The sequence below is a fragment of the Acanthisitta chloris genome, unplaced genomic scaffold, assembly GCF_000695815.1.
Source record: "Acanthisitta chloris isolate BGI_N310 unplaced genomic scaffold, ASM69581v1 scaffold5743, whole genome shotgun sequence".
Taxonomy (NCBI): Eukaryota; Metazoa; Chordata; class Aves; order Passeriformes; family Acanthisittidae; genus Acanthisitta; species Acanthisitta chloris.
In genome coordinates this window covers 25,608-47,171 of record NW_008666456.1, presented here as the reverse complement: position 1 = coordinate 47,171, position 21,564 = coordinate 25,608, and the positions used below count along the sequence as shown (strand labels likewise).

The 21,564-nt window shown below is 40.9% G+C and overlaps 1 protein-coding gene across 1 annotated transcript; it reads left to right on the top strand.

The window, feature by feature from the left end:
• The first annotated feature begins 42 nt into the window (after window positions 1–42).
• On the top strand, window positions 43–21,093 carry HHAT (hedgehog acyltransferase). The gene is made up of 8 exons (XM_009072113.1): window positions 43–136; window positions 1,426–1,493; window positions 2,719–2,832; window positions 3,468–3,662; window positions 4,907–5,119; window positions 8,288–8,459; window positions 20,057–20,207; window positions 21,036–21,093. The coding sequence occupies exons 1-8, from the start codon at window positions 43–45 to the stop codon at window positions 21,091–21,093; spliced, it is 1,065 nt and encodes a 354-aa protein (XP_009070361.1).
• Window positions 21,094–21,564: the final 471 nt, after the last annotated feature.

Here is a 21,564-nt window from a genome sequence, read left to right as displayed (position 1 = left end):
CGCCCTCCCCTCTCCCGTCCCGCGGGGAGCAGAGCCCGGGCGATGCTGCTGCCAGCCTGGGAGACCTGGCTCTACGTGCTCCTCGCCGTGGGCTCGCACCTCTACGCTTTCTACGAAGCGCATCAAGTGTCTCGAAGTAAGTGTGGGTCGTGGGCGTGCTCGCCCCGGCAGTGCCTCCCCCCGTGGCTGCTCGGCCTGAGTTCTCCTCTCTAGGCTGGTTTCTGCCTCGTTCCCCGCGAAGATTGCCTGTGCTCTCCCTAGCTGCAAAGGAGGCAGTAGGTAGGTGCCCCCTGGGTAGAGAGCTTTGTCCCAAGGCTTTTTTTTTTTGCCTTGGGTACTAGGAAGGCTCATGTCAGTGTTGTCTTGGCACTTGGCTGTCAGGAAAGAGTTGAGGGAGACCTCTGAAGCTCAGCTGCTCAGGTGAGAGAAGTTCAGGAAAGTTGGGTTTGTACTTGCATGTGTTTCCTGGCTAGTCACCTGCAGCCCCTTGGAGGTGGGTGGCTCAGAGGCAGCCACACCTTCTGAGGGAGCTGGCTGGGGACTGAACCTGGGGACACCCCAGGGCAGGTGTGTGCTCCCTGCCTGGAACTCTGGGGCTTCTGTGCTCGGGTCTGGGCTCAGAGCAATGATTGGGTTGTCTCTGCAGCATTGGAAACAGTTTCTTTCCTAATAACCTCCCTGTGCCTTTTGTGTAACCTCTTGGTAGCTGCTGTGGTGACTTGGTGTGGATTCAGTGGAGCTGTGCAGTGCAGAGCAGGAGTGTGATTTCAAACAGTTTAATTTGTAGATGAAAAGAAGCTGTGTTGGTATTTGAATGGAAATAAAGGTGGTATTATAAAAGTATAGCTAGCTACAGAGACTCATTAGGGAAACATGCATTGCATCTTGTTAGGCTTTAATCAGCTAGATGTTCTACCTTAGTGACCCTCGTTGGCTCTTAAAAGAACTCAAGGGAAGAACTGCAGTGCCAGAAAGGCACTTGCAGAGCAGTGGAAGAAGTGCTGGGTAACTGGGGGCAGAGCTGTCCACCCATGTGTACAGCAGGTCTTCTGCAGGGGTGGCAAAATGTGGTGGGAATGGGCTCTGGAGTGGCTTCTCTGAGTGGCTTCTTTCTGCTCTGGCTGCACTGGCCACTGTCAGGTCTCCGTGTGCCTTCTGCTCTGGTGAGAGAAGCCAGGCAGTTCTGAAAAAGGAAGCGAAGTGCAGGTCTTGTGTGGTAAAAGGTGGGTCACTGTCTGTTGCTGGGCCTGGTTGGGCAGCTCACCTGGTGAGTGGTGACATGGTGACGTGCCCTTCCCTGGATCCAGGCATCCCATCGGTGTAGGCAACACAGGAACGTGTTGCTCTGAGCAGCAGAGGCCCCGTCTCTGACTCTTCTCTGCTCTGGCTGCTGTGTCCTTAGCAAAGGTTTGTTCTTCTCTGCAGAGTATGAAGCTGTGATGGACAGAAGGTATGGGCTGGATCCAGGAACTCTCTTTCGGGGCCTCAAAAAGGTAGGAGGGGTAACAGGTACCAGCATGTTTTATTTTGTGGCAATAATGCAGACACCATGTCTCTGTGCCCTTTGTGGGTCCAAGCTTCCGATTTAGCTTCAGAAGTTTGTAGTAACTTGGAAATTTGGCTATTCATAGTTAATTTTAGTCTTTCTAGTGAGGAAGAGGGATTGACTGGGAGTGTCAAGATCTAAAAGTCATAACCAAATTTTGTTTCTTTTCTTCATCCCTGGCTTAAGTGTTTATCCCTTGTTACCTCACTTAACCTTCTGTTTTACTGTTTGGTCTTAAAAGCTGTGATCACCCTTGACGTTTCCTACAGCTTTCTTCCCCCTTTTTTCCTGTCACTAGGTGATTTGGATGATGCTTAACATGAGTGAACACATGTTTTTCTTTTGGTTGGCCTGTCATTCAACAGAGAGAACAGATTCTTGAGGCATAAGGGCTTAAAGAAACATGATTTGTATTAAAAAAAAATCTAGTAAGGAAACTAGCACTCCTCTACCCCAAACCAAAAACACCCAACCAAACACACCCCTCACTCCCCTGCTTGCATTTCTTCAAAAGGATGTGAGGTCAAAAGCAACTAATGTGTCTAATGTTGAGGATTTTTTTACACAAGACCAGGAATACATGTCTATGGAATGTTTTGGTATTTAGGCCTGCTCTCACTGCTGGTGAAGGACCCTGGATATGTGCTGTCAAGAAAGCCACAATGCAGTTGTGGAGATGAACTTTTAGTGAGGTTCTGTATGGGACACAGGGCTACCAGCTGATCCCTCTTACCTAAAAACCCCCATGTCACAGGAAACTCCAGGTGACCTGACTCCATCTGATTGCAATTAGACTTTGTTTAAATGGGGTTAAACTTCTTTTCCAGGAAGGTGCCTTTTTACATAAGTCACTGGTCTTCCAAGTCAGAGCAGAACTGCTCTCTGAATCCCTCAAGAGAGATGCTGTTTGGTCAGGTTCAGCACCAGTGTGGGGTTTTGAAGTCACAACACCATCTAAAGACTTTTTTTTCTGAAGTTTGCGCCATTGGAAGTCAGAATAGTGCTGAGTCCACTGCTGTAAGTGTTCCAACTGGATTGCTGAAATGATGTGCCTCAGATGTAGAGTTCTGTCGGGTAACACACCTAGTGTGCTCTGCAGGTGTTCTCTTGTCCTGTAAGAACATGTGTTTATGACCAGATACATATAGTGACTAGTTCCCTTCATGCCCCAGGACCCCATGGACTTTGAGTGGAGCTACTGGATCGAATGGGGAAGAGAACGTATACTGTGGCTTCTGGCTGGTCACCTGCTGGTATCACAAGTATCCAGGTTCTTGGTGGATAAGGTATGTATGAATTTTCTTCACAGCAGGGAGTTTCTACAGGTTTCAGTTTACTCTGGGCCTGGGAAACTAGGCACTAAGGCCACTGAATGTAGTGAAGCCCATTCTGTGGAATGAATTGTGTGAGTGGGTCCGTAACGATGCCCAGGTAAGAACACATAGCTCAGTTGCCTCAGTGTTTGGAGACTTCAGCCTCCAACCCGTGAAAGCCTCTGCCTTGTTGTGAACCATTAAACAGTGTCATTTGACTTGTACACAAAAGAAGGGTGTAGTTATTCCTTTCCCAGGCTGTGAAGTGATGAATGCTTGGGTTTTGGCATGATTACTAGGTGATTGTGTGCTTGTGGGACGTGATCACTGGTGTTGTAACACCTGCTAGTTTTTGGAAGGAAAGGAGGAAGTTATGCTCTGGATCTCACATAATGCTGCTGCAGAAACCCCTTCCCTTTCATCCATACAGATACAGCTGGGTTTCTGTGTATTGATTCATGTGTGTTTTTGACCTTGCTGACTGCTTTTTTTTCTACTATAGACTGTATTTGTTTCTACAGTATAGAGTGTAGGACAGCACAGGTATTGTGTGTTTTATTTTTTTCTTTAGAAATAATTAAACTTGTTAATTTTTCTTTTTCTGACAGTACAAGCCATGGTGCTTGATGGTTTATGGAATGGCTGCCTGCTGGTTGTTACTGGGAATCAAGGGCTTTGCTGTTATTTTGCTACATGCAGCTATTTCGTTCGCTGTGGCTCAGTTTCAGCTGTCGCTCCTGACATGGTTGTGTACCCTCATCCTGCTGTCTACTTTACGCATACCAGCTGTGGAGGAAGCCAAGGTAATGTGAGCAGGACTAATTAAGCATCAAATTCATTATGGTGGTGGTTGTCAGTATTGGCATCTATCTTTATAACAGTATATTGTCCCTTCAGCTGGTGTAAGCATAGGTTGGTTTGAAAAGGCTTAGGCAGTAGAGCTGCAGCAACTCATGCTTCTCGATATTTCTCAGTCATGGTGGTCAGTGCATTGAGATAAAAGTGTGTGCCTTAATGTGTAAGTGGTATTCAGTAGAGCTGGAGTATGATAGTACTTTACTAGTGCTCTGTTAAACATGTTTCATATTCTTTGGAGCTGTAAACATACCACTTTAAGGTGCTGGGTTTTGGGTTCCTATCCAGGAGTTGCTTAATGAAGCCTGCCTGCACCTGATTGGTGGCTGTGGACTTCTGCAGGGAAAGGCAGACTTGGTTTGTACCAAATGAGTTACTTGCTCACAGCTGGTTGGTGCAAGCTCAGTTTATATCTTTTTGTGGTAGCTTTTTCTGGGTAATGCAGAAAAGAAAAACTGCTGCTTGGTTTTGAGGAAATGTACTTGTTGCATTTTCTTGGACCAAAGGGAAAGTCCGGACCTCTGTTACAAAGCTTGTTGCCCTGATGTTCAGGGTGAGGAGAAATGAGTGTGTAGTGTCTCTTCTTATGGTGTAGTCAGATAGTGCCTAGCTGAAAGGAGAGCAGGGCCCACTGCAATACAAAAGTAACCAGCAAAGCTACATTTGCTGATGTTTCCCAAGTTTTTTGTGATGATTTATTTTTCTTGGAAACAAGTGTGACACCAAGTGTCAAAAAGTCAATTAAGACTCAGTAACATTTTTTTCAGCCTTAAGCTTTCCCTGGAGTGACTGATTCTCTTCAGATTTAGCTTCAGCCCTAGCAGGCCTTTGGCTGTCAATAGTGTCACCAGCTGGTTTGAATATTGTATTACTGGACCAAATCTGAGGGAAATGATGGCAATTCTATAAAAAAAGCTCTCCTGCTGTCATAGTTCTTCACAGCCTAATATGCTTCTGAAATCAAGCTGTTGTCTCTTTATGCTGGCTGCAGTAGCTCTGGAGGACCTGTGTTTGTTGTTTATGTGTCAAGTAGTGGTGTTCACGTCAGATGCTTTTTCCAGCTGCTGTTGGCTTTAGTTGCTTTCTGCTGTTGCTGACCCTGCAAGTTAGGATCTGAGTGGACATTGCTGTCCTGCCATACAGAAACCACAGCATTGCACCATCATGATGTTGGCATTGTTTTGTCTTGCAGAGAAAGTGGTATGACAATGAAAATGAGTATTATCTGCTGCTCTTCACTGTGTCTGTCCGCTGCCTCTTCTGCACTAGCTTCAGCCTGGAGTACTGTTGGCATGGACCTACCCAGAAGTCGTCCCACTCATTCCTGTGGATGCTGGCATATGTGTTTTATTATCCCACATTCCACAATGGACCCCTTATAAACTTTGATGAATTCAGTAAGCAGGTAACAGTGTTTTTCAAGATCACACAGTTACAGGTTTTCAGTGCATCTGTGTCTTGGGTCAATTGGGTTGTGATCTCCTTCAGCTGCCAAATCTAGACACAGACCCTGTACCTTGAGCAACACATTAAAGTGTAGGCTTTTTCCTCATCCTTAGAGATCTTAATATGAATCATTAGAAGATATTACATAGGCAATTTCATCCAGTTTTCTTTGAGATGTTCTTTTAATGATGTAGTTTACAGGTAAGCCTGAGTTTCTGTTTATTTTCTAGTTACCTATGTGACAAAAATTACTACTGATGAGTCCTTCAAAGAGAAGGTGTTCCTGATGTTAGTCTGTATCCATTGTATCTAGTGCTTGGGTGGAGAAAGGTTGATGAGATTCCAGTGTTAGAGAAGATGGAAAGAAAGCAAAATAGTTCTTGAAGGCTGGATAATAAATCTTCTCTATCAGACTTCTGATCTCTGTTTCCTCCTGAAATAAATATTTTCCCCTCAGTGAGGTACTTCAGAAAAGCTCCAAACCTACAGAAAAGTAGTTTTCATTCATGCATGCTTTGACTTCAGTGAAAGCAACTGCATCTGATTATGTATTGTATTTCCTTCTTACTAGAGATTTCAATTTTTAGTCTCCTTGGAGATTAAGAATTATTTGGGTGTTTAAAGCTATTCTCCATATAATTTTGAAATTATCAAATAATATTATATGAATGTGACAATTTTGAGTGTAACGTTGGGAATTTGGCGATGTCCTCCCCAAGTTCTTCTACTTCACAGTATGTTTTCTGTCTGACATCAGATTTGTCCCTTCAACCAGGGAGCCAATGACATGCTTTGTTACATTTGGAGAGGGTTCACAGTTTTAGCATGCAGTTGCTGGGCTAGATTTTTGTTTTCCTCTCCATCAGGTGGAATAAAGTGATGTTTTCAGTATCAGATTGCTATTAACTCTGAAACAGTTTTCAGAGTCACAGAAAACTGATAGACTGGGAATTCTTGAAGGTTCCAGTTTCCCTTCATGTTGGAGTGAAAATAGCTGATGATTTACTTGAAGCACTTTGCTTCAACTGAGCAGCTTCTTTATGTGAAAGACCTACCAATCTTATTGAGTGCTTTCCCTAGTTTCTTGCAGGCTGCTTTTCAAGCTCCTGCTTCTAAATGGTGGGAAAAGCCCACGTTTTCATTCTTTATTGTTTTCCATAATTTCCTTGCACACTTGAGTAAGAAGTGATAGCACACCCTGTTATGTCTATAGCTAAAATTACTGGGATAAAGTGGATTAGTGAACATTTCAAACCATAAAACTGATGTTTCAGTTTATGTACTGAAGCCTAGGGATTGCTTGCTTCTGTTTATGTCTGGGGATTTTCTGTTGAAGCCAAAGCAAATACTAGGCTTTATGAAAGTGAAAGCAGATTCTGGTGTACACTTGAATTTTAAGTCCTGTGCTGATCTGTCTTCAGTAGCTTTGGAAGATGCAGGGCTGGATGTTGTTATCCCAGGCTGGACATTGTAGGAAATGTCTGCATAGTCTAGCATAGAAATTGAGGTAATTTTTTTTTTTGTTTTTTAGTGATTATTGCTTTGTAGCTTCTGAAGTGTGTTAAATTCCTCCTAAATTCTTGTTCCCCTAGGAGAGGTACAATTGTGTTTTTCCCAAGGACTATTTCAGGAGACCTATGAGACTCCAAGTTGAAAGCAGCTTGGGGATAGCTGGTAGGGAAAACAGGGCAGGGCTTGCTTTGAAACTAAGGTCACCTGCTAAGTCTCAGTGAAAACAAGTGTGAAGATCCACCTGTATTCTTTGTGTGAGGAGAAAAAGGAAGATTGAGAATGGTATATCTGTATTTGCAGAGGGTTCTCACTTAAGTATGCACAGATAGGTTTGATTAAAGCCAGAAGGAAGATGGAACAAACTGAACAACCTTAATGTGTTTCTTGTTGGTGTTTGCTGAAGTGCATTGTCAGAACTTTTACCTGAGCAGAGGTTATTACCTTAGCAGGTGGGCTCAGAAAAGGGTTTCAAAGTTCGCAGTGCCCAGCAGTTGATTCAAAGTGCACAATACAAAGAGTGTGTTTATTGCTGCTGTTGGGAAAGACCACTCACAGAACCCCTTAACCGAATCTGAGACTGAGATGAGAGTTCCTTCTGAGCACACTGGAAAGCAGAACTTCTGGAGTTGGAGACAGTGAAACTGCTGTATGGCCCAAAGAGTGTAATGCCAGTTCTGGCAGTTGGCATCCATTAACACTGACACTTCATCAATGGTCTTGTTGAATTTCTGGGTTGTACAAATTGTTGTGATAAAATTTTGGTCTCCAAACTTTCATCTAGCTGGTACAAATGAGCCTTCCAATTCATGTTAGCTGTACTGCATGCTTGTGATTGAAGGTCTGTGCTGACAAGTTGGTTGCTTAGCTTGTGTGTGCATTGTTCAGTGACCAGTTAGAGACTGGAGAAGAAAAGTGTGCACATATAATGATAGAGGTACAAAACATGACTGAATTTTCAGGCAATCCTATATTTCTGTTATTTGATCCTACTCTCTTTTTACTGCAGAAGGAAGGTACAATAAAAAGATACCATTGTGTTTACTAGAGGCAACAGTGTGAAAGTGTGGGTGATTTTGAGAAGCCTGTACACTGCAAGCCTTGTATTATCTGTTATTTAACTTGCACTTAACTTCCATTTGCTCAGCATGTCGTGTAAGTCTTGCTGACTTTGGCAATGCTGCAGGAGAAAAAAAGATCTATCCTCAAGTAATCAATTCCCTGCAGTTGGTAGAAGTTGAAGATATTTTAAGAGCATACAGTCATTGTTTCTGTGTTTGGAAGGCCTGCTTGTTGAAAAGCCTGCTTCATACCTGTAGCTTCTTTCATATCTTTAGATTATCTCTAGAGGTTGACTGAGTTACAGGAATTAAAGTCTTGTCTGGATTTTGTTCAGGCTAATGGCACCTGGCCTTTTCTACAACCGTTCAGTGCCGTGTGTGCTCGTGTTTGGCTTCTTGTTGGTTTCTGCTGCTTACTGAGATTGAGAATGGAGAGACCAGTCTCCCTCAGTATGTCAGGAATTTCCAAATATTATAGTCAAAAAGTTCTAAGGATGGGTATTTTGAGTAAAGCAGTCAGTTATGTGCCAGATAACCTCTCTGGATTTCTTCTTTAGATGAGAACACAAGAAGTCTTCAGTGTGAAAACCAATCTCAGCATCTTAATTGTGGGCATAATTCGTATTTTCTTCTGGTGGTGCCTGGCTGAGCTGATGATTCACCTCATGTACATCCATGCTCTCTATAGCAGTGCTCTGCCTTTGGAATCTGCATCATACTGGGCCTTGGGTGAGTACAGGAACAATTGCAGAAATCTTTCTTCTTTCCCCAGAAGAGAGAACCCCAGTCTACTTCTTTTATATCCATCTGTAGGTACTTATGAGTAGCACATGATAGCCAGTCACTGTCAGAGAAGTGGTCTACAGACTCTTATTACGACATGGAGATCCTCTGTAAGCTCAGTTGAGCTTATTGAGCTGCTTCCCAAATTAAAAAATATTACGTACTTTTTCAAATCAAAAGTATGTCTCTAAACTTTGGTCTAAATGTTTTTTATTCCCCCTTGAAGTCATAGAAATGGACACTTAAAAAAGAGTTTGTTTAGGCTGGGAGTGAAGGAGGGGAAATGTTAAAAACTATTACTGATCTCCTAATTGATATTTCTAGTTTGTATTCATGCTGAAAAGTAAAATGACAGGACTCATGAAAATAGTAGAGGGAAGGACTTGCAAACAAAGTGACATGAAAGTAGCAGTCAGTGCCTCTCAGTTCTGTTTTCCTGCTTGGCTTCCTTGAGTTTTGCCCCCTCCCATCTCCCTGATGTTTCATTAAAATGCCCAGCTGTGAGGAAAAAGAGTGCTGACAAATGCAGCATAAAACAGCAAGAGCTTTGGGTGATGGTATGTAAGCAACTGGTGTATGTGGTCGATTTGATTTCCACTCTCCTCCCTGGCTATGTGTGTAACCAGGTAGGAGGAACAAAAGCAAGGAAACTCCAGGCCTTAAAACTGGGCTCTGAAAAAGCCTTGGTGATTCCTGAATTGAATGAGGTGTCTGTTACTGTATGTGCCGGTACCAGGGATCCATACATCCTGGTATGGTCCTGTCCAGCATTCATTTAAGATCATGTACAGTGAACAGTGTGTATGTTGAGGACACCCGTGTTGGGCTCTGGTCAGCAGAGGGCAATGTGTGCACTCTGAGTATATATGAATGTGCATAGATAACACACTTGATACGTAGTTCAATATACAGTTTTTATATATAAAAAAGGGCAAGGGCAGGTGGAGAACAGGAAGGTGTGAGGTTTGTCTCCATGGTTTGTTCATTCTCCTCCTCAGTCGCTATTTAGAAAGTGTATTGAGTTTTTATTTTCTGTTCTAAATGTCAGTTAATTGATGAGTTGAATCTGTTAGCTCCTGGTGTTTGTGTGTGTGACAAAGCTGGCCACATAATAAGGCAGGCAAGGCTAGAGATGATTTATTCTGGATTCTAGCTGTGGTGCTACTGGTGCATTCTTCCCTCCCTTCAAGACTACCAATTTAGTTTTAAAGGGGGGGGGGGGAGAGTTACTTTATAGACAGCAGCTAAGTAGGGTGTATATTTATTTGCTGAAATAAAGTGTGTTATCCTAAATTAAAATGCATTTTGAACAGATGATTAGAAAAGGTGAAAATGCCTCAATGCAATAGGTGATAAAAGTGTCAAAGCAAGTTTGGACTGTATAGCTGCCTGATTTCAAGTCAAATGATTGTATTCTAACAAGTTGCCTGTGGAGACCCTGCTTTTAGGAGAGGTCTATTGAATATGTAACCCTACTCTCCTGGAGCTTTGTCTTTGTAGTAGTGAAAGCAGGTATTTAAAATATACTATAAAGGAAATTTTGAGGCAAAAGTTGGTCACTTAAAATGTTTTTTCTGCAGGTTTTATCAGGTCTCCTTAAACTCAAATTAGTGGTAGGCCACTCTTGTGACTTGCTTTAGGGAACCATCAATATATGAGTAAGGATATTAAGTCTTACCAGACCCTTATGGATCTTACTATGCTTCTACACCAGTTCTTGTACAGAACCAAACACTCCCCTCTGTATTTTGCATTCTGTGTTATTAAAACCAATTACATCAGATAACTGAATCTTGAGACCGAGGAAACAGCTTGCTGATGGCTTAGGAGGCTTAACCACATGGTGTATTAGGTTTTCTGCACTGACAAGTTTTGTTCATTTTGGGTTTCCAATTTAACTGCAGTAGCTTCAAAGCAGCACAGAACATCTACCAACACCGTGATGCCTGGCTGCCCTCATAGCCTGGTAGAATTAGGGGGAAGCCTGTGACACTGTTCCCCAGTCACCTCTAGGGAGGTTATATCTGCTCCTCTATTTTTCTTCTGGGATAACTTTGAACAATGGGTGATAAATGCCAGCAGTTCAGGTAAAGACATCAGTGCTATGAGATTTTGCTCTTGGCATCTAAGGGCAATGATGATGGTTAGTCCACACCTCAGGAGTGTGAAGCTACCCTGTGTTCTGCATCGCTGTGCAGTGTTCAAGTGAGGTGAGACAGTACAGAAATAAAAAGAACCCCAAAACCAAACCCTGAGTTATAATGCTTGTTTAAAAATACTAGTGTACAACATTGTCATTTATGGCCATGTAAAGCAGAAACGCTCGAGTTACCTACACTAGCATTTCTGAGTGTACACAGGTATAGAATTAAGATAAAAATAGTACCTGGGAGAATATTACCCATTGGTTAGAGATGTATTTTCTCTTAGGAGATTGGATTTGTAGGCAAATATAAGCAGCAGTATACCAAGCAGTTCATGTATGGTTTTGATGCCTGTGTATTTAACTGTAACAAAGGTGCAAACACTCTTCAGTATTACTGTTCATGTGCATTAGCTGATGTTAGTGCATTCTGTGATTGAATTGTATGACTGTTTTTTAAACTTCTAAAATTTTTAGACTTGTGTCCTTTTGCAGCTAAACCAAAGATTCTTTTAGGTCAAATCTGAGATTCTTTTCTCCATGCCCTTCACAAGCCAGTACCTACATTACTGTTACAGCACTCCTGGCCTATATTTATATATATTTATATCATTCCTTCCAGTTCACTTGCAAATGCCTAGTGTGTATACTCTCCTACCTGTCTGAATGTGAGCAGGTCAAAGTCGGCATAGAGCTTCTCCTTTTCTAGAGGAAGTCACCTTCTGTCCCACATAACTCAGCTGGGTTTTTTGTTTGGTGTTTATTGTGACACATAGTGTCTTAAAGGCACAGAGAGCATTGTAGCCTTGCTTCACCTTTTGCTTCTTGAATGACTGTCTTCCAGTCTCTTTATTGGTAATGTAATCTGGATAGATGAAGCCTGTCTTTTGAGTAAATGATGTGGTATATGCTTTCCAGCATTGCTGTTGTACTATGGATGGAAGAAATGCTGTAACTGAAGTATCAGTGCAATCTCTTTAATTGCTGCTTTATGCAAGTTGTAACTGTCAAGTTTCAGGGTAATTAACTGAGTGATAAGTATTGGGAATTGTGAGCAGAAGACCAGAGACAGTGTGTGTTTACTTCACAGAAAGGTAGAACCTTCAGTTCTCTCCTGTTGACCCCTGTTTTCTTGGATTAACCCTGTCCCTGTGTTTCTTGTGCCTGGTGGCTGCCAATAAAGACAGCTTATGTGCCTGCCTTGTGGATCAATGAGCTATGGATATACATAGTCACCACTCTGCTCTGAGGGAGTGCAGGTTGCATCCTCTGTGCATCAGTCCCTTAGGGAGCAGGAAAGTGTCTTGTTGCACTATGCCTCCTGGATTTTTGGGAGGTTTAAATACAAAGTGATTGGAGTTCTAGCTGGAGGGTCCTCTGAAGAACAACAGTTTTCTTAAAGCTATTCTTCATGCTATGCAGAGGAACTTCTCTACTAAAAGAGAAAATGGACATTCATTATTTAAGCTCTTCTGCTAGAGAGTATAAAATCTGTTGTTAAATTTTTCCCACATTGAAGACTTTTAGATGGCTTTCTGACCATGATGTGAGAAAAAGCTGGTTGCATCTACATTGTATATGGACTAAATACAGTAAGATTATGACTCTGTTTTCAGGGTATCCCTACCCCTGCTCAATACCACAACCCCCATGTGCCTCAATAGATGTCAGAATTTCTTCTGCTACATATTCCTCCTCACACTTTGTTTCCTTTAGAATTCTGCACATACCTGTTTAAACTTGCATACTTACATTGCAGCAAGCTGTGGCTGCAGTATGTGCGATATAATGCCACATGCATTAACAAAAAGCTGCATTATGTGGGTCTGAAAAGGGTGTAATTTCAGTCTGAGTAGGCAGTTGTGTTCTGTTTCCTCAGTGGCCTGTGTTTGGTAGCAAGAATAACCTCCAAGAGGAAGTATCAGTCTCTGGTATGGAGGAAGAGGAGGTGATGAGAGCTAACTTTTAGTGGAGAAGCTTTTAGATATTCAAATACTAACTCTCTTAGGTAATTTGATATATAAATGATTTTCACTCATCACCCACAGCTCTTTATTCTGCTCTGTATGGGACAGTGGGAATCTTGCTCCTTGTCTGGATGTTGGGGAAGGCATTCAGCCATATCCTTCAGATAGTGTGAGACAGATAACACAAAATCCATGTGAAATCTTGTACTTGTTTCTTCAGTGAATCCTCTATTGGCCTGTGCATTCCTTCAGTGTGATGGGCTCCAGTGGTGTACTCCACTTTCCCAGCAGAGGATATTACTGCTGTCCAAGACCCACCAGGCATGATGAGCACCTGACAGCACAGTACTGAGATTGCTCATGGCCTGGGCTTTGCTGCTCATTTCTAAGATCTGCTATTTCTGACATCCCAGTCCTTGCAGCAAACCTTGGCTTCAAATCCTTCTTGGCAATGCTGATCTTTTGTGTTAGGAATTATATAAAAAGCCAGGTGATAGCAAGCAATGTAGTTTTCCAGTAACCAAATACTAGGTCCTGCATCTGGAACAGAATGAGGAACACAAGGGGACTGTACCCAGCTGTATGCCTGTCTGCCATATATGTATGGTCCTTCAGTTTCTGGGAGGGATGTTAATGTCTGAATACAGAATTAGTTTAAAGATGTCAGCTGTGCAAGCACAGAACTATTATTTATTGGTCCCAGGAAGCCATTGTTGGGAGAATGTGAGCGTTTTCCAAAATTCACAAATCATTGTGTTTATGTTCACAAATATTTGTGTCTGTGGATAGTTAGCTATTGACACATTGAGCAATATCAGGGCATTTGTGCTTATTTAACTCTGAGATTCAAATGCAGTGTTTATAGCAATTCCATGGTGTTGTGGCAGTGCTGCATCTCATTTTGGTAGCATCAGTCAGATTGTCTGAAAGAATTGGATGCTTTCAGAATTAATGAAACAGCAGGAAGACCTGTATTCCATGGCAATGGAAACCCTGATAATTCATTCTTCTGTTTTTAAAGTTAATTGGGATTAATTTGCTGCCTTTACATTTTACACTGTAAAATGAAGATTTGCAGGCACCAAGAATAAAAGCCACTATGAATTCCACTAATCCTGTATCCTGGTGGACTGCAGCATACCAGAAGAACAGCTACAATGGGCCAGATCAGAGGTTCATCTGTTCTACTGAGTAATGTTTGGATGTGGTATGTAATGAAGCCAGGAAAAAGAAATAAGAACAAAGGACAGACAGATTGGTGATTCTTTTCAATGTATGTTCTTCAGGCTTCTGTAGCTGAATGACAAATTCCTGACATGTGATAACGAGAAGCTCCATAGCACTAGCTGAAATAGCTTAAATTAAGTAATTTGTTTGGGGCTTTATGACAATATAGATTATCAGTGGTAAAATTCACTCTGCTGGGGTACATTCTATTGTGTGGAAGCTGAAATGGATGTTGTATGTTGCTAGTTCATTCATGTGTGAAGTCTGATTCTGATAATGCAGATGTTGATAAAAACCCACTGCCTGTATTTCCATTATGAGGCTTCACATTTAGTCTGGTGATTCAGCATCATCCACTCATCTCTGCTCATCTGAGCAGAGCTTCATGTCAGTCTTGCAAGGTATAGGGAATGATGAAAGCCAGAATTCTGCATGAAATTTATTGTTTAATATAATTGTTGCACTGGATTAATCTAGGATCTTAATAGATACTGTAGCTGCAAAAATATATTTGACTAGGTATCTGTATGTGCTTTGTCTGAGGAATGTGATGTATAGACACACATCTGAGGTGTATGCAGGTATGATAGAATATTGCAAATGTTCTGTGGGTTTAATGTATTGGTCTTAACCATGTGCTGATTTTTTTGTTCTAGCAAAGTATGTGCAAGTTAGTGCCAATTAGGTATCATTTTTTAAATTATTAACTAGGATCTAGTACTTCAAAAGGGTATTTTCACATGAGTGCCATGTAAGTCAGTCTAGAATATGATCTGTTCAAAGGTGGAGCCACATAGTTTAATCTGTAATTACTGATTCCATGTTTTAATTTGTTAGAAGAAGAAAGGTTACATAAAGTCTTCTTTGAAAGTGAGACCTACAGAGTAGTCTGTGTAAATCAGATGTAGGGTGTTGGTTTTGACGTGTTTGCTTTTTTTCCTAATGAACCCATAGGCAGGAAATGGATTTCTGAGTTCACTTTAAGAAGCATTCAGTGTTTTGCTATTGAAATTCTTGTGTCTGTGCATCTAAGTGGTAATGAACTACTAAACGTAATCTGAGATTTTTCCATCCTGCAAGATAATGGTAAGGCGAATCTGATAAAATATTTGGCATCTTGATGTCTGTTTTGAAAACTGGAAATACAGACATGAATCAGAAAACTTAGTCAGATTTTATTCTCTGAAATATTGAGTACTTCACTGTTTTATAGAAAGAATTGTGTGGGGGGAAAGTAAATTTTTTTCTAATCTTTCCTGCAGGCTAAACTTCCAGACAGTATTGGTGATTAACCTACTTCTATGACTACTTTTCTTTACTCATGTGTGTGGTGGCTTAACCCCAGCCAGAAACCGAGCGCCAGACAGCTGCGCTCTCATTTGTTTTCCTGGAGGGTTGGGGAGAGAATTGGGAGATTAAAGCTGAGAAAACTCGTGGGATGGAATAAAGGCAGCTTAATAGGTAAAGCAAAAGCTGCATGCACAAGCAAAGCAAAGCAAGGAATTAATTCACCACTTCCATGGGCAGGCAGGCATGTGTTCAGCCATGGCCAGGAAAGCTCCAGCACACACAGTGGTTACTTGGGAAGACAAACGCCATCACTCCGAACACCCCCATTTTTTTCCCCCCAGGTTTGTGTGTTGACCATGAGCATATGGTGTGGGATATCTATCCCCTCAGTCAGTGGGGGTTAGTTGTCCTAGCTGTGTCCCCACCCAAATTCTTGTGTCCTCCCTGCTGGTGGGGTAAGGTGAGGAGCAGAACAGGCATTGACTGTGTATAAGCACTGCTCAGCAGTAATGAAAATGTCCCTGTGTTGCCAGCACTGTGTTATCAACACTGTGTTCACCACAAATCCAAAACACAGACCCCATACAAGTGACTGTGAAGAAAATTAACTCTAGTGCAACAGTGCAATGTGGTACCTGTTGATTTATTTAGAAAGCTGTTTATTGCAAATAATTACTATTGAACAGCAGATGATTTTGTAGAAGCGTAGAATGGTGTGAGTTGGAAGGGACCTTATAGATCATCTAGTTCTAACCACCCTGCCATGGACAGGGACACTTTCCACTAGACCAGTTTGCTCAAAGCCCATGGAAGTATCCAAGGTAGATTTTTTTAAGGCATGCATATCCTTGAAAAACCTTCTGGTTCTCTTTAACCTCGAATACCTGCCTATGCCTTGACTGAGAGTCTCTTGACAGTTCTGTTTAGTCTTGTTTGAATAATTTTACTTTGGGATTTCAAGTCCATTCAACTTTGTCTAAAAAGAAGCACTTAACCTCCAGGGCAAATAGTGTGATATGTACTTTCCTGCCACTATTCCATATACTTCAGGATGTTTCTTTCTTCTTGTGTGCTACTGGAAGGCTGGGATATTTTGAACTTGATGATGTGGCCCCAAGTTCGAGCTGTTATAAGTGTCTGCTTCCTATTAGACTTCTGCCGTGTGTCAGTAACCCTTTTGAAATGTGATTGCATATTTATCTCTGTTTGCTAGTGGAACCTGTCCTGGTACTTGACAGAAACAAGTATCTACAATCATTAATGCCATAGGGTCAGTGTAGCTGCAGAAAGGGTAAAGCTGTGATGATGTGTTCATAATAAAATTGCCTTCTAAGTTATAGTTGACCACAAGTTTTGATGATGGTTTATGGGCAAAAATTCCAAGTGTAGTTTGTAGTACCTGGATCCAAATGTTTTGTTGTTTGCTTGTGAAAATGTCTTATTTCTTAATTTCTGTCAAAAAATACCAAGCAGAGTTTTGAGAATCTGAAGACTAAAAAAAAAGTTAAACCTTGTGAATATTCTGAATTCTAATTATCCTTGAAACAAAGCTCTATTAAACTTAGAAAATGCAGTTTTGCAGTAAATTTAAGGTTTAGAAAAATATTTGAAGGTCTATAAATGCATTTTTAAAGCATAGGGAAATTTAGAATGTCTTAAGTGTTGCAAGGTGATAAATTGAAAATACTGACTTGTATAAAAGTAAATTAATCTAGTACTTCAAACAACTTGGCTGTTGAAGTGCATGGGTTTAAAATTGGGTACTTTAACTTGATATTTTGTCCCTTAATACATTTCTGTTTTTAAAAAAAAGTCACCTTGACTTTGAATCCTTTGAATTCATTTATTCTAAGGAAAAGACAATTTTTGCAGTACTTTTCTAATGCACATTTGATTGTAGCTGGTTTCCAGTTTAAGGTAAAGCTTGTGTTAGGGGTTCTACCTAAGCTTTTTATCAAACACTAGATAACAAGTTATGTGATACTGTTAATGAACTTGAGAAATTTGGCATTGATCTTAAATTCCTTTTGAATTTCATGTTTTTCAGTCAGGTGATGTGGTGTGCTTCTGGCCACTTTGTGCTAGAATGGAGCCAATGCTCAACAGCTGGAATGTCTTAAGTATGCAGGAAGGTTTAAAGCCTGTTCCTGTTGCCAATGCAGCCCAGCTGTCATGTAGCTGTGAATTGTGCCCTGAGTTTTCCATGTGTGGCCAGAGCTCTCATACTGCTGGCATGAGTTGAAGACCAGTGAGAACTTAATTTATGTATTTTGATCGGGACCTTTGTGTTGCTGTTATCGTGAGTCTTAGAACTGCCACTTGCAGAGTAGCTGATGTGTGCCAGGTAATGATTGTGGTGATGTGATGTCTGTGCCTAAGGTACCAGTGCTGCTGAGCTGCCTGTTAGCTACGGTGATGACAACTTAGATGTGTGTTATTGGAGATGGTGAAAATGCCTTTTTTCTAAAACTTGCATATTGTAACTTTGTATCTGAGAACCTGGACTCTTTCATCATTGTATTTAAAATGAAATATATTGATTTTTGGCTCTTGAGAGTGTGGAATTCTGTCTCTTAATACCTTTCCATCAAGCACAGCCAAACAATTTTGAATTTCACCCGTGCACAGACAGCTGTGATTTTCATAATCAGTTTGTGTGGGTGTCAATGTTCAGCTCTCCAATGAAATTTGTCAGAAAAGAAATGGGACACTGAATGAGATGGGAATTAAAGGAGAAAGTTGGCTGTATAGATGATTTAGCAGTAATCTAATGTGTAGCTAATTGGCTAGTATCCAATTTGTGCTTCTGATTGTTTGTTTTCCTCTGGGGAAAAATGTTACTGAATATTAGCTGCTTCCCTGAAGCTTCATGTCTCGGTATTTTGCTCTAACATCAATTTCTATCTTGTATGGTACAACTGTTTCTTATCATGACATAGATCATGATATTAAAACCAAAAATGTTGGATTGTAACAGGAAAATATTGGCCATGTGTTGGCCAGCAGGAGTTTTGCAGTTTATATCATTAGTGCCAGAATTTCACTCTAGGCTGTTATACGGTAGTTGAATTTTTAATGTTAAGCTTTTGGTTGCCATCCATAGTATACTCATTAGTCATCAGAATGCATAAGGGATGCTTTGCCCCTGAAAAAAGCAGATTATGTAAATGCTCATGGACTTGTACTTCTGGAATCAGATTGAAAACTTTGTCTCCAAGGAAAACCTGCTGGAAAGATTTAAAATAGGCTAAATATCTCAAATACTCCAGTCAAATAAGTTAGTTAATATAACTGAAGGAAAGCAGAACACTGAATGGAAGATGATGTAACAATTTTATAATATTTTTGTTCTACTGACGTATAATAATTTCAGTTTTCCTTTCTTTGTGGTGAGATTTTTCTTATGTCAACTGTCAATCAGACGGAAATGTTCACCAAAGTTAATGGAACTTTTAGGAGTGAACTCACCTATTTCTATAAAGGTGTTAGCTTCTGTTTTTTACTGAATTTTCACTTATGCTTATTGGTTAATACTATTTTGTTCAGCAGAAAACATTAGAATATTAATATGAATCCTCTTCCTTTGTAATGCATTCTAAGGTTGTTACTTCCATGAGTAATAACTCTGGGAATAGCCAGTATGATTTTTGTCTCACATCTCTGCAAGGTGCTGCATTTTGTGCCATACCCTGAGCTTGAGTTGTGAGTGAACACACTGCCAAAATTTCTCCCTTGAAAATCAGGCAGCTAAAGCACCTTAAGGAGACCTTTGTGTTGTGGGTTTAAAAACTGAAATATGCTTTAAGTGTTATGCCAAGTGGAGTTCCAGTCTTCTATGCTGTGACTGCAGCAGAAGGCATCTTGTAGGGGCCATTTATATCTGTTCTGGAGCAACAAGTGTAGAGTGGTTGTTTGGGCTTTTTTTCACAGATAAATTTTATTGTCCCTGAGGTAAATGTCCATTGCTTATTTCAGTATGATAAGATTTTTAGCTCAACATAAGCCAGTATTTATTTTTTCATAGCAGTCAACACCCACAGTCGAAAGGTTTTTGAAAGTGGAACTACAAATGCATACTTGTGCATTCGTATTGGAATGATGGTGCTATTGTGTATGTGTGTGCCTAATGTCATAATTGCATGTGCTTATGTCCTATACCTGTTGCAAAAGTAGGTGGTGTGTATCCCATCAACCAATGATGCTTGCCTGAGTTCTGTTGTGGTTTAACCCCAGCCAGCAGCCAAGAACCACACAGCCTCTCACTCACTCCCCCACCAACGGGATGGGGGAGTGAATTAGAAGGGTAAAAGCTACAAAAGCTCATGGGTTGAGATAAAGACAGTTTAATAGAGAAAGCAAAAGCTGCACACACAAGCATAGCAAAACAAGGAATTAATTCACTGCTTCCCAAAGACAGGAGGTGTTTAGCCATCTCCAGGAGAGCAGGGCCCATCACACGTAACAGTTCCTTGGGAAGACAAACGCCATCACTCCAGATGTCCCCCCTTCCTCCTTCTTCCTCCCACCTTATATACTGAGCATGATGTCCTGTGGTATGGAATATCCCTTGGGTCAGTTTGGGTCACCTGTCCCAGCTGTGTCTCCTCCCAATCTCCCATGCACCCCCAACTCCCTTGCCAGCGTGGCAGTACGGAAAGCAGCAAAGGCCTTGACCCTGCGTAAACTCTGCTCAGCAATAACAAAAACATCTCTGCATTATCAACTCTGTGTTCTGCACAAAACCCAAACATAGCCTCATGCTAGCCTCTATGAAGAAAGTTACCTCTACTTCAGCTCAAACCAGCACAGTTCTTTGAATAATTGCTGTTTGGAAGTAGTCAGTATTAACAGGTTTTAAAAGTATTTCAGGATGTTTTTAAGGTATGATTTTTAAAATTAATTTTTTTTTCTTTTAGGTGGCCTGGCTTTAGCTCAGGTACTGTTTTTTTATGTGAAATACCTGGTTCTGTATGGTATTCCTGCCCTCCTCCTTCAAATGGATGGACTCAAGCCTCCAGCTCTGCCTTGCTGTGTGAGCCTGATGCACAGTTTCACTAAAATGTGGAGGTTAGTCACTATTCTTTTCAGACAGTTGTTTACTGATATAGGGCAGTGAGTGTGTAAGAACATGCATATGTGTGTTCATGGTCACATACATGTTTGTTTTCATGTCCTTGTGCTTTTTCTCTCACCTCCATGATTAATCTTTAGTGCTTTTTAAATGAACTTCAATTCCATGGTTACTTTTTTCACACTGTGAAAGAGTAAGGGCAAGCACCCCTTTCAGCATTTTTATCCACTTAATGACAAGACCTAGACTCAGCCTACTTAGCTTCAGTAACTTAGCAATTATTTATTCCTGTTATGTATTAAATAGTTAATTTTTCAGTCTTGGTCTAAACCTCACATTTCAGCTTGAAATCCTTCCAGGGAAGGAAGATAAATGCTTTGCGAATCACATGAGGAAAGGTGTATTTATACTACTTTAATATGTAGAGTTGTATGGTAGAGGAAGTCTTCAACACATTAAAAGTACTATGAAAATTGTACTTGTTTATAAAGTTGTATGTTTTCTGGATCTCCTTTGCTTTTAAGGAAGTTTCAGCACAATATTTCACCAAAGCCTTACCAGTTTTGAATCTTAGGGTTGCTGTAAATCAGTGTTCACTGAAGTCTTTTCAGTGAAAACTGTCTCCCAGGTGGATTTGGCTTAATGCTTAGCCTCACTGTAACAGTGGATTCGCTTGACTTCTCCCCTCGCTTGCTTTCCTCTGAACTATTTAATATTCCTTCAGTCTGTGGGATGCTGTGCCCCAGACTTCTAAACACTCCTAAAATGATTTAGACTTGTCAGCTTTTTAGTGCAGACACTTCTCTTGCGTTGTGTTATCACAGAGCCTGTCAGAATGGTGCTTACTCCGTCGGGTCTCTGACTGCTTTGCAATATGAATAAAGCTTTTTCATTTTAGTCATAAAAACAGTGTGGGCCTGCTGTTATCAGAGTTTTATTGGATGAGACTTTAATTTTGTTTTCGGCTTGAAGCTAGTTGTAACAAGAAAGCTTTATAGTTTATAAGAGTTGCCAACTGTAGATCTATGGTATTCAAAGAAATGCAGCAGAAATAGAGTGCAGAAAACAGATAAACTATTAAAAATCATTTGAGCTACTAGCAATTGCCTTGGTTTAAATGCTCTTTCAGAGTTTGAGCTGAACTTATGACCTACAGAGTTAATACAGAAGTCTGTCATTTTTACCAGGCGCTCTCTTGAGAGCAGCATCTCTTGGCCTGCTGGCCCTTGCAAGCAGAGTTGCAACAGCAGCAGTTTTTTCCCTTTTCCATTTATTATTCCAGAGAATCTGTGTATTGCTCTGGAGGTGCCAAATGAAAATAAACTTCAGCACAAATACTAATGACACTGCTGT

What these genes read in the sequence shown, in the direction of transcription:
- HHAT (XM_009072113.1), top strand. Translation starts at nt 43, where the DNA reads ATGCTGCTGCCAGCCTGGGAGACCTGGCTCTACGTGCTCCTCGCCGTG. An exon ending in AGCGCATCAAGTGTCTCGAA is followed by an intron (nt 137 to 1,425) that starts GTAAGTGTGGGT and finishes TCTTCTCTGCAG; the next exon opens with AGTATGAAGCTGTGATGGAC. An exon ending in TGCATCATACTGGGCCTTGG is followed by an intron (nt 8,460 to 20,056) that starts GTGAGTACAGGA and finishes TTTTTCTTTTAG; the next exon opens with GTGGCCTGGCTTTAGCTCAG.